Consider the following 12,941-nt stretch of genomic DNA (forward strand, 5'->3'; position numbering starts at 1 on the left):
AGATTACGTATATGGTGGCGACACCGGCGGAGTTGCCCCCGGGGGGGGGGGGGGGGGGGGGGGGTCTTGTTGATGTCGTTGCCGATAGTGCCATAGAGGTACGTGTCTTGCTGCACGTCTACTGACTGCGCCAGCACCTCCTTATCTAGATAGATGTCTCTAGATTAATTGCAATACCAAGAAGCCGATGTCCCTAAACACTGCTATATGAATCGTTGTGAAGACTGGAAGACGATGGGGAGATTAATCAACCAATGATTGCCAGACGCTGGCATCGAAGAGAAATCAATCTGTGACTTCAAGACGCCAGATTAATCAAGCACCTGAGAGGTTGCGTGCTTGAAATCAAGCAGCGGTGGTTCGGACGCCGTGGATGCCCTGCTTGGTTTCATGTGACTGGGGACAAAACTGCACCGGCAAGACGCGACCGCTGATGTCACTTATATATTTAAAAGGGAAAAGTCTGTTTTTCAACCCTTAACTATCACGATAGTCTGATTTTGGCCCTTGAACTATGAAACCAGACATCCTACACCTCCAACTAACGAAACCGTTTGAAAAACAACCCTGACTCGGCCAAAGACGGTTTTGCTACAGTAAAATTTCCGAATTTCTAGAATTTCACACCTCTCTCAATTAAATAATAAAGAAAGCATAGTTAATATTGTCTAAAAATCATGATATTTTTTTGGGAGGTAGATCAAAAGACAAGGAATCTATTTTGGCTAGATGTGCTATAATAGACATAAAGGAATTTGAATTATAAAATTTTAAAAATAGGTAGAATTCAAAATTCCCTGAATTTTTAGGTCAGCTAAACCTATGATAAAAATGCATTAAAAATATGATAATTCATAATTTTTTATTTAGTTTAGTTAGGTACTTTTTATTGGCCCAAGTTCTATAGAAAATTCATAAATTAAAAATTGAGGAATCAAATTTGATTCAAATTTGAGCATTGCGAAGGAATTCAAAAACTTTCATAAAAACTTGGGCTAATAAAAAATACCTTATTAAACTAAATAAAAAATTATGAATTATCATATTTTTATTTCATTTTTATCAAAGGTTTAGCTAACCCAAAAATTCAAGAAATTTTGAATTCTACCCATTTTTAAAATTTTATAATTCAAATTTCATTATGTTTAATGTATCACATCTAGCCAAAATAAATTCCTTGTATTTTTATCTACCTCCCAAAAAAATATCATGATTTTTAAACAATATTAACTATGCTTTCTTTCTTATTTAATTGAGAGAGGTGTGAAATTCCAGAAATTCGAAAATGTTACTGTAGCAAACCGCCCTAAACAGCTTGCTACAGTGCTCGAGGGGGTGATTCGGACGGTTTTGCCAGTTCGAGGGCCTAGGTTACCCGGTTTCGTAGTAGGAGGTTGAAAAACGGACTTCTTGACTAGTTCGAGGTTGTAAAATAGACTTATCCCTATTTAAAATAAGTAAATATATCTCCTATATATATGGACACGTGATGATACAATGTTGTCTCCTAATTAGGTGACTCATGCAATTAATACAAAATCTTCTAGCTACGGTGGATATTTTTATTTTAATTATTCAATAATGGTAATGGTGGATATTTTTTAATTAGACATAGGGGTATTTTAGAGTAATGGTAAGCTAGGTGACTCACGCAATCAATACAAAATCTCCTAGCTATGGTGGGTATTTTTATTTTAATTATTCAATAATGGTAATGGTGGATACTTTTTAATTAGACATAGGGGTATTTTAGACCAATTTTTATCACAATGGCAGTGGTGGGTAATTTTTCTTTTTGTTCGATTAACGTGGGAATTTCTAGGCCTTGAGAGCGAATGTGGAGGCTCCTTTTGTTGGCCAAATAATAAGATAATAGATAGATATCGTTCGTGAACCAATTTCGTTCGAGTTGAACTTGCCTGCTTCATTACGTTGTGTTTAATTCGATCAGCACGTTAATATTGTGTCGCTTTCAGGTTTGGAAAAATATTTAACATTATCTGGATTGGGTTTTGTTATATCTCTCACCGAAGGTTGCGGTTCAGCTCGAGTATTACCAATTTACACTAGCAATTCCATGAGTCCTCTTGCTTAGTTTTCCAGCTTGTCCTTTTATATAATATAGTATATGCATACCATTTGTGCATCTGCACCGAAGTATAGTTCGGTGTCACTTTCTTCGGGATATAAGACGATTTGGCTCTCAGACCGTCTCAATGGGAGTTTTATAGCACAGTTATATAGACCTGAAAACTAGGTATCTGTGTCACATGAGTTTCACAGGGATGAAACTCATCTCACATATGATGAAATTTCTCCTTATCTCTCCTCATAAATATCTTGCCAAATCAGCAAAATTGGTGATATGGCATAGAAATTAATGCTTACGAAACTCCTATTGAGACTGGCTTTATCTCGCCATCACCCATTGAAATTTAACCAAATAGTTCTTCAGAAGGCACTTGCACTTAATACCATGCCCATCAGTGATATCTTTGGTAATTAATGAACAAAGCATTGCAAGTTTTTCAAGTCTAGCTGTCTTAATACTTGATTGTTGCCTGGTGGTTTTTCAGCAGTGTGGGCGTCACCTCAGGGGCGGTCCTTTTAACGTCCTTTCATATCCTTTTATCTTTCTCAGAATTACTGTATTCCAGGAAAAAGAAAATCAGGTTTAGGATTGTTCCAAAAGAGTAGGTGTTGACAATTTCGTGCCCTCTGATGCAAGGGCTCTGAGTCTACCTCCCAAGCTAGCTAAAAGGATTAACTAACAATGTTTGTGTACATATATAATCGAGTCAAATGTTTGATTTTCTTCGCTGATGACTGGTTGAGCTTCACCCTTTTCACATTCAGATTGTTTGATTGGTTCAAATCGGTTATTTTGATTGATTAAGTATAGTTATTTGATTACATCCACTGTAACCTGACCTCATGTTTGACTCTGATGTTCTGGATATATCACGAGACGACATGGTGATGGCATACAACAAGTTGTAGGAAAATAAGCGGCTGTTTATCTGAGTGTGAGGAGCTCACCATTTCTTACGTAGGTTGCTTAAATTTTTTGGATTGTCTCCTGGACTTGACAAAAATCGCTTGACCGATGATTTTCATATCATTTCGTGATTTCTTGACTGAACTCTATCTAGGTGATTTAATGAAGCATCTTATGGCTTGAGAGTTGAAGCATTCAGCTGTTTTTTTTAAAAAAATAATGACATCAAATTTTACTAACAGTTCAAATGTGGAATTATTCTTCAGGGAAAATGTCCAATGCTGAAATTCTATATAGCTGGTTGGACATTAAAACTGGCCATAAACCACAATCGTCGTAACAAACCTCATCGACGAAAGGTATTCAAGTGTTCATGCTTATTCCACTGAGTGTTCAAGTATATATTTTCGCACCATGCAGCAGCGTACTTTAATCGAAGCCAAGTTTTGACTGATTTCATTGGCTACATTTTTTAAAATGAAATTGTAGTAGGAACGGTTGATAAGAACCTCAGTCCCCTAGTGCACAGTCGAATCCAACGCCAGGTAAGATCGCAATGCATGTGTCAAGATAAATCACTCAACGTTCCTGTCTCGAAAATTAAATTCAATGATCTCTCTTACCAACTTTCAGTTATCCCTATCAGGCTATCACGCACAGAGCAACAATAATTCAGACGAAACCCGTAGCGGGCAGCATGTGAAAGTAACTTCTCTTTCCCAGACGCACGAGCTTTGAACCCAGAAGAATGACCGTGCTGTGCTGACTGGCAGAGGCGAAGTATTAGTGCCCATCCATCAAGAGGTGCCACTTGAACCCTTGAACCGTCGTTTCCGAAGATGACGAGACGCTAATCTAACCTTTTTTTTTCCTCCTTTTTTGTTGAAAAGGACGCTAATCTAACTTCGTCCAGTGGTCGCAGCCTCTGTACAAACTTCTTCTGCAACGAGATCACCGATTTCGACAGAAATTTAGAAGAAGAACTGACAAATAGTGGACTGCTGGATTGAGCAGCGCGCGTGGTGCCGTTCCGTTTCTGTCTTGGAACTCAAGTGCTTGTTCCCACCGCAGTGACGGTCCAAGTTGGACTAGTTTCGAGGGAAGAAGAAGAAAAGGTTAGATGGTGTCTGACTAGTCTCGTGTGCGTGCGTCCTGTTGTGTGTACGCGCACGTCACCGCTGTAATATCAGGGACAAAAAGGTAACATAGGCCCCATTTGGATATATCGATCGACTAGACTTTAGGTTTAAAGTTTATGTCATTATGTGATCCAAACAGGTGGACTAAAGTTTAGTTCCACCCGAACTAAAGTTTAGACTATCCTTATTGAGTATTGAGAGCTTTCCGCTACCCGGTCCTCCAGGACGGGGATAGCAGAAAAAACCCCGCACCGGTGTATGCTAAGTGCTACGCTAAAATAGTGCAGGCCTGTAGGTCCGCTAGATTCAGCGGAGGCCGAGGACGATCTGCCACAGTGCGGATGTGGCGCGGGGCTCGTGCACCCACGGTCCGTCCACGCGCCATCTCGAACCACTCGCACGGAGCCGGCCGGTGGGCGGAGTAGTTGGTGCACGGTTCCGACTGCTGCCACCATGGCCTCGAGAGAGAGGGAGGGAGGGGGGCAGGCAGATATAGTCGCCGCCATGAATCCGGAGAGGGAGGGAGGGAGGGAGGGGGCCAGGGGGGGCAGGCAGATATAGTTGCCGCCATGAATCCGGACGGACGAAGAGAGAGAACGAGAGGAAGGGGATGCTGCCCTAGCCGGCTCACCGGAGCCCCTGCGCATCAAGGCAGGAGGTAGTTACCTGCGTGCCACGGCCGTCATAGTGTTGTCTGGCCCTCCCTGCATGTCGCCGCCCGCGTGGTCCTGGAATGCTCCGCCTCCGCATCGCCGGCCGTGCGGGCCTCCGCCTCCACCGCCCGCGCCGGCGCTCGAGCCCTATGGGGAGGGACGGTGGGGGGAGGAGAAAAAAGTATAATACGTGGGGCCCATATCCTGGTAGTTGGTGTAGAGTATAAGATATAGAGGATGATGGTTTGAAAAAAACTTGTATAGAGGAGAGAATTTTGTTGATCAGGATAGAATATTTCTTTTGAAGAATCTATCTATCAATACTATAAGGATTCATGACAATTGAAACATTTATCACCAAGTTTAGCCTCATACCAACCTCACAAATTCTACTTTAAAATCCACCTGTAAGCACAAATTGTTTGATGGAAATTTGGCTTTAAAATCCACGTGTAAGCACAAATTGTTTGACGGAAACTTCAGCCTGAAAACAACCCCTCCGCCAGTGCAATCGGCGCCGCGCACCCGTCCCACCTCCGATTTTTTTCACCGTGAGATTGTACCCACGCCACGGTTTTACCCACCCCTTCATACCGGTTTTTTCACCCGCCTCGCGGAGCCGCCGCGCCGATCCCGCGGTTTTTCCAACGGGGATCGCGGACCCCTCCGTGTACCCGCCGCCAGCGTTTGCCTGGCCCTCGTCGCCCCTCATCCATCGGCGCCCGCCGTGCCCAAATCCGCCCGTGAATTCCGCGCGAGGAGATCCAGATGGAGGCGGACTCCGTCGTCGATGAAGCCCGTGCCAAGGCCGTCTCGGCTGTCAATGACCTCCCGCGGGGCCGCCGGCCCGAGGAGATCCGGATAGAGGCGGACTCCATCGCCGAGGAGGTTCGTGCTTCACCGTGCGCCTCGGCGACGTCGCGGCGGCCGAGATGCTCGTGGCGATCCAGCCATGGCAGCAGCAACAGCAGGCGGCGGCGATTGTGGAGGGCCCCTCGCCGCGCTGCTGAAGCGGTGCGGCGGCGCCTTGCCGTTTCTCCAGGCGACCGTCGGCATCTCGTCTGCCGGTCAGGCCTATTCCGTGACCCGTCCGTGGTGAGCAAGGTCTGGGCGATGGCGACGACCGCTTGGGCTGATGTGGAGGTCAAGGAGAGGGCGGCCAGGGAGGCGAAGACGAAGGCGGAGGTGGAAGGCAGCGGCTGGCACGGAGAAGGCGGCCAAGGCTGTGGCGGCGGCGGACAAGCCAGAGAGCTCGGCGGAGAAGGACAGCAGAGGTGCATAAGAAGGAGGGCAACATGAGACGTGAGTGCTCTGTTCTGGTGCCGTCCTCTTTTCAAATTGCTATTGCTGCCGATCGAGTCCTAGAGCGTTTGATGCTAAATCTGAATGTGGTTACAGTAATCCCAATCTCGCATGTTCTGAATCCGAGGATCAGAGTTAGGACTTAGGAGTAGGCTCAATTTCTTATTAGAATAGTTATTGGTAATAACTATTCTGGTTAGCATTGATGCTCTGATGAGCATAAGCTACTCATGGGATCTATTACTTGCAACGGGGATGTTATCTAGAGTGAGCAGATGTACCTTGTTTCAATGATGAGTTGACCGATGGATTCCAAGTTTCAAGCTGCATGGTTTTATTTTTGTATAATTAACCAGTTTCAAGCTAGCAGTACTTTTGTCTTTAACTCATGTGATGAGTTAACCAAGTATTGTTATTCCGTAGAGCTACTGTCTTCTTTTACTAAAATATTTGAATGTATGCATATCCTAGAGGTCTCGCTGATATAAATTGATCCAATTAAGTCTTGGACATTGAGATAAATTAGAATTCAATAGTACATCAGATTAAATTGTGAACTTCCATTTTGATCATAAAATATTTAAATAGATCCAATTATGTCTTCTGATTAGTGTTCATGTTTGATGCACAGAAGGCATTACTGAAGAAATAAGTATTTGTCTTTGTCTGACATTCAAAATGGGATCCACTATTATGTTATATTTGAAATCTTGGTTCCTGCCTTTAGGTTATAGAGGAGAAAGCTCATGACCTAATTGCAGATGCCAGTACAAAACTGGTACAGTATTGTTCTTTTATATCAAAATTTAAATTAGTATCATATCAAAATATCGAACTAAATGAGTGGCTTTTTTTGCATATTGGTGGTACCTAATTGCTCAGGAGATGGAGTACGGCGTCGCCTCTCACGCCGCCCCCCTCGCCGCTGTTCTGCAAGCAGGTCAGCTGTCCCGTCTACCCCTCGTGCCGCCATCACTGCCGTCTATTCAGGTTGGTTTAGTACTCGTGTGTCGTGTCTGTGTTGTGGTGTGTGCACTGAGATGTCTCCCCTTTATTTGTGGATTAGTCGAATCTGGCGATTGATCAGGAGTGGAAAGTGAGGAATTTTGGGATAAGAGGAATATGAGATGTCATTCAATTCTTGTCAGTCCTTTATGCAACATGTTTTAATAATCTAATATGTAGTGCTTCCTAGTGCAGATCCAGAATTGTTTTTATTCCATATCATCACTTCCCACTATATGTTAGGCCAGTGAGAAGATGGGGAGCTAAATAGCAAGTAACTACTCGTACGTATTCCCCACTGCAAATTGCATCTGTCGTCGTGGTAATTTGCTTGCGCTGAATTATCCATGGGTGTTTTGATGATGTCTTGATTAAGTAATAATCTTTTGATTGCATGACTCTTACTGCCTAGCAAGCAAACATCTGAAATTGTCTTGTTCAAGTTGTTTGTAGTTGGGTACATATTGTTTGCTATATATCTAACGGAACACATCATATAGTTTGCCTGCTATTCCTGAAAATGATTCTTACGTTGCCAAAGTGGGAAACATTTGTATGTAATCCTCTCCTTTTTTGGCCAAGTGTATGCAATCTAATTAGTGACAACCATGTCTGTAAGGGTCCAATCAGCATGACTAGACCATGCAGCATCTCCTAGAAATTAGTTTCTATTTTTAACCTTTGTAAATCTTGAATGCAGGGAGTTGTTTACTGGCAACCTCCTGAGTCAGCTACGAATAAGATTGAAAGAATCATCAGGGAACCGGTGGTCAGTAGATATGGTTCTGATGATGGACTTCTAGAACATCGTGAAGCACTTCTTGAAAAAGGTAAATTCTTTATTTGTCAACTGAGAAATGAGAACAAGATTCATTTGCGTGTCTTTTGGAAATTTGGAAGGAAAAATCATGATGCAAGGAGCTGCAAATTGTCTCTGCAATTTTGTCTGAGTAACAATAAAAAAAATCATGAGATCATTTGGGTACTCTGTAATGCTATTAGCCTAATTATTTCATGCCGCATAGTTATCTTCAGAAATTATTCCACTGTTTCATCACCACTTGTGCTAATATTCTTATAACTCGTAGGGGTACTGATGTATTGAAACTCATACTGTGTTATGTTAACCTGCACCTTGACTTCATGCCTTCGTGTTGCATATCTTTTCTGATGTTTACTGTATCTTTTGCAGCTATGCAGAGAGAATAAGCTTACCAAGTCATCAGTTATGGTCACTGCTGGTGCAGATCAGGTAAAACTTTTGTTTCATTTACATTGCTATATGTTTTGCATGCCACTTATTTTGCTTTGTAGAGTTTTCAGGTTATGTTCCCCAATATGTTTCTGTTCATTAATTCTATGGACACATTCTTCCTTTCCTGTCCAACTAGGTCTTTTCTTACACCTATATTTTCAGGTTTTTGTGAACTTGGTCCTTACTCCTTGTGATGTTGGTGATTTTGTTGTCATGCTTGCTCCATATTATTTCAACGCCTGCATGATATTCCAGATGGCCGTTTTTTACTGACATAATACATAATATTAGTTGGGATTGTGACCCCAAGACACTTCATTCTGATGTTGGTGAGATTACTATTATTTTGTAAGTCTGTGCTACCATTTAGCTGGTGAGAGGAATATGCATTTGAAATGCAATACCAATGCATTTAGTATAAGAAATTATGTATTGACTATGATACATTCTCACCGTCACCTATGACCTAAATGCAGATAAAAGTTCTTGGTTAATGCTATGGTAAGTAATTTAATAATTTGTGGTGGTCATCTATGCCAGGTTGTATCCTACACCAGGTTTAATATGCCAGGACGTGGATGTGAAGCATTGTTTTCCCCCTATTTTGCAGTGATCATTTCTTCACTATAAAGTGCAAAGCAAGATGCAGATACAGATATATGATGATCTATGTTGTACAAAAGGGAAAATGAGCTCGAATGTGCTTTTTTCTTGAGCTCCAATGGACACCAGAGGATCCTTGACATACAGAGGTATGTTATATGTATGTACAGATGAACTGATGAATTGATGACATTTCACTTGGTCTCATTTGTCAGCCCAACTGAATTTTCCGAGCGAATTAAATTAATACAACAGATTAGCCATTGTATATATTTGTATTATCCACGAGGACTTGCTGCTGTTATGTAAGATATAATTTTTCCAAGATAATTTTGGGCCTAACGACACAGCTTGCATGCATGCCTTTTTACTTGCTTCTATTATGAGAATTTTTACCGTTAGGGCACAATGGCCATCTTACATATGCCTGATTGTGATTCATGAATTTTTGTCATCTGAACACATGAGAATTTCACACAACTGTTGTCCAGCTATTCTCTTTTTTCATTTCGCCAGATCAGAATGAAATGATGATTCCTGCTTCTCTAATTCAATTTGATCCTAATATTGACATCACCATTGCATATTAAACCTGGCGTAGGATTTCCATCTAATCCGTGGCTCGGGTTCAGATACAACAGCCCTGGTTCAAGAGTATCTCAAGTTTCATGTTCTATTTCCATCTCAAAGGCAGTTTGCTACTTAAACAATCATGAAGAGGACTATATATAAGGGTGGAATTCTGCAATTTCAGGATGGTGATCCTTCCTCTATTGTTTCAGTTGCTTGTGTAAGCAAATCTACATTTACTTTGATCCATGTGCAGAATACTTTTTTATAAAGGACACATATTTGTTTATTGGTAATTGTTATTGGGTAATTATGTAAAGTTCATGAGAAGTTTTTTTCCCAGGATGTTGTCATCTACACTGCTGATAACCGTAATGTCCATTGTGTAACCGAGGTACATTTCTATTGTCTGCATTATTTAAAGGTTTCTTTTCGTTTGTTTTAGTGTGTACAAGGATGCATATCAACTCTTTCATGAGCTACTGTCAATTGTGAACCTACAGCATTTCATTATCTATGATTATTGAAGCTTTTTCCTTGTACCTTTGTTTTTTTATAAAACTCAATTCGTGTCAGCCATTTTTTTTCCATCTTTTTGAAGTTTCCTGCATGCCCTTTCAGGTGACTAAAGGAGGAAGGCTCACCCTGACCCTTTGGTTCACTAGAGACCACGGTGACTGAAGCGGAAAGGCTCGCCCTGACTCTTTGGTTCACTAGAGACCACACTAATAATGAGGTTCCAAAACTCCTTACTTTTTTTTTCTCTCAGACATCATTGAGCTCTGAACCAGCTGAGCAAAAATCTTATATTCCTATGCGAGCCTCTGATAACATGCATTGGTTTTCCTGTGATCAATCTGGCTTTGACATATGATGTGCTAGAGTGCATGTCCTTGGCTTTTAAGTTTCACTCAAGCAGTGGTGAATACAGTACTTCTGTGTTGCCAGATGAAGAAAACCCGATAGAGATGTTTGGGAAGCAACTGCGGCCCGTGAGGGGAGATGATATCTTTGAGAAAATGTTTTCTAGCAGCCTGCATGCTCTTCAGGTATCCTTAATTTTTTGAGTGGCTTCAAAGTCTGCTGTCCGATTGCAGTATTCAGTTACATGTTAGATATGGTTCTCATATTCCTAAAATCGTAACATAGGCATATTCCATTTTAGATCCTTTGCTGGAAACGAGTATAATCATTGGCTTACTGAATATGAGAAGGATGTAAAGAGAAAACACATGCTTGTTGTGCATACGTTCACCATCTTGCCAGGTACAGCTATATTGAATAAGAGCAAAGATATATGATCCTTTGTACTTTTACTACTTGAAGTGATGTTTGCCACTTTGCGTTGAAAATAAATTATAATACAATCTGAATATTACTTGCAATCAATATGCTCGATAAGTAATTTGTTGCCTTTTCTACCAAACCTATTTTATTTTCCTATTCAAGCAGACTTTTTTGCAGTTCTATGGTTCACTCTGGGACTGATTGGTTCGCTGCATCTCGGCCAACCAAGCCCGCCGGATGCAGGTAAGTCGTGATTGGTTGCCTGGAGGGGGTATGTGGCCTGGCTCCGCTGGTGCGAAAGAACGGAAACTAAACAATAGGCATCTGCACCTCGAACGCCTGGCCGGCGGGGGCCTGGCTCTCCGATGCGAGCCAGGCTCGTTGGAGGAGGCAACCAATCATGGCCTCTAATTTCAGCCATGTCAAAAGGTCTTGGAGCAAAATATCACTTCTGAATTTAGATTTTATCACTTCACTTCTGAATTTGTATTTCTCTTTAGGTTAAGTAAAGTACGGGCAGAAACGCATTTGATCTTAAATGGCTGATTTCATGTGGTTGGTGGAGTGAGATATCTTCCTGAATCTTTAATTTGTCAAATTCTTTATTTGTGAACTCTACATCGGTACATCCATATCCATACTAGGCCAAGACAGACCTATTTTTCGCAATACAGTATGGTGAAAGTACATCGTTTTAAACATGCTACTGCTCTAAAAAAAGAACTATATGCTCCTCTGTGAGAAAAATGTGGCGGAGTTTGAGCTGTGCAAGGGTCCTATATATGTTGCCACAACAATTATACAAGGTGGTATTTTAGTTCCAAATTGGAAAAAGATTATAGTTCATGTTTAAAATATTCATGCTTCCAAGTAAGTACAAGCACTCAAACAATTTCAACTACTTGTAGTTCTTTCATACATTAAAATGAGTCGTATCACTAAGCTTATTATATTGAAATTTTAATGATTATCATGTACACGCGCGCGGGCAAACTTACTAGTAAAAATAAGATACGAGGAATGCGGACAGCTTTAATCCATTAGTCCTCCAAACATCTAATTTGGACTAGACCAACCTGCATTAAAAAAGATCAAACTACCTCTCACTGTGCACATGCAGGCACAACAACAGTACAATCCAAAGATAAAAAATGATGTTTCTATATTTCTATATGTCTCATCTAAAGTTTTAGTCCATCGATCCAAATAGGCATGAACTAAAGTTTAGTTACCTAAACATTATTCACCGGACTAATTTTTTTTTAGGTGATCCAAACGGGGCCTTACCCTTAGGTGAAGTGAACACCTGCAAAGCATTTTGGAACCTTCGGCGGCCGGGGAACGCTAGGTGTTTTGTGATCGAGCGATGCGGAAGGTTCCTCCTCCTCGCGAGAGGAGAGAATTCCACCACCAGCTACTTCTGCTGCGGCAGAATCGATTCCAATAATCCACCAAATTCACATCGTCACCAAATAAAGTTTCACCCGTTTCAACGGAGCTGACGACTGCGATTCCGAGTTCACACGTCCCCAAAGCCGTCAGAACGGAGGTGCTAGCAGCTCAGATGCCAGTCCCCGGCCACCTTCTCGCTCACCAACCCTAAAGATCAGACAGATGGACGCACGTAGCCTGATCATCTTGTCTACTGAATGAAACGACGGCGTCTAAACCTGACTGCATGTGTGTACTGACCAGATGTAGTGAACAAGCTAGTTCTTGTTTGTTTTTTTTTTCCTTTTTCAGAGGCAGGGGCTCCGCTGACCAGAGAGATCAGCTGCCAGCGCGGAAGAAAGCAGGAAACCTTCAACGCCGGGAGCGGAACGCTATACTCCGAGAGGAGACTTGGGTTTAATTCTTCATTTTTCTTCTGCGACCGCATGAATATGACGGTGTTGTTCTTGAATCTTGAGTTCTTGACCTGCTTTTTAGAGAGTGCACGGCGTTTTTCTTCTTTTTTTCCCCTTCCTCTTTGTTTTTTCATGGCGTAGAAGCGTATCTGCTTCTTCTTCTTCCGTGAAATTTAGCCGCCATTGGTTCACAGTTGAAACAGAAACAAGAGCACAGTACGGGGTCTTGCAAGAACCGATGATCCTGCTCAATCCCAACGCTGACTGGAATGGACTCCCTGA

At 41.9% G+C, this 12,941-nt stretch overlaps 1 protein-coding gene and 1 long non-coding RNA gene across 2 annotated transcripts; both read left to right on the top strand.

Annotated features, from left to right (window-relative positions):
- Window positions 1-5,383: 5,383 nt before the first annotated feature.
- LOC120707367 lies at window positions 5,384-6,094 on the top strand. Its single transcript, XM_039992263.1, has one exon. It carries the CDS (start codon window positions 5,559-5,561, stop codon window positions 6,087-6,089), a length of 531 nt encoding a protein of 176 aa, XP_039848197.1. The 5' UTR covers window positions 5,384-5,558; the 3' UTR covers window positions 6,090-6,094.
- A 4,173-nt stretch (window positions 6,095-10,267) lies between these two features.
- LOC120707368 lies at window positions 10,268-11,457 on the top strand. The gene is made up of 3 exons (XR_005688966.1): window positions 10,268-10,574; window positions 10,691-10,791; window positions 10,990-11,457. It is a non-coding gene; the product is annotated as an uncharacterized LOC120707368 (long non-coding RNA).
- The last annotated feature ends 1,484 nt before the right edge of the window (window positions 11,458-12,941 follow it).

Source organism: Panicum virgatum, chromosome 5K, assembly GCF_016808335.1.
Source record: "Panicum virgatum strain AP13 chromosome 5K, P.virgatum_v5, whole genome shotgun sequence".
NCBI lineage: Eukaryota > Viridiplantae > Streptophyta > Magnoliopsida > Poales > Poaceae > Panicum > Panicum virgatum.

Excerpts from the sequence above, each read along its gene's own strand:
- LOC120707367 (XM_039992263.1), top strand. The coding sequence starts at position 5,559 with ATGGAGGCGGACTCCGTCGTCGATGAAGCCCGTGCCAAGGCCGTCTCG.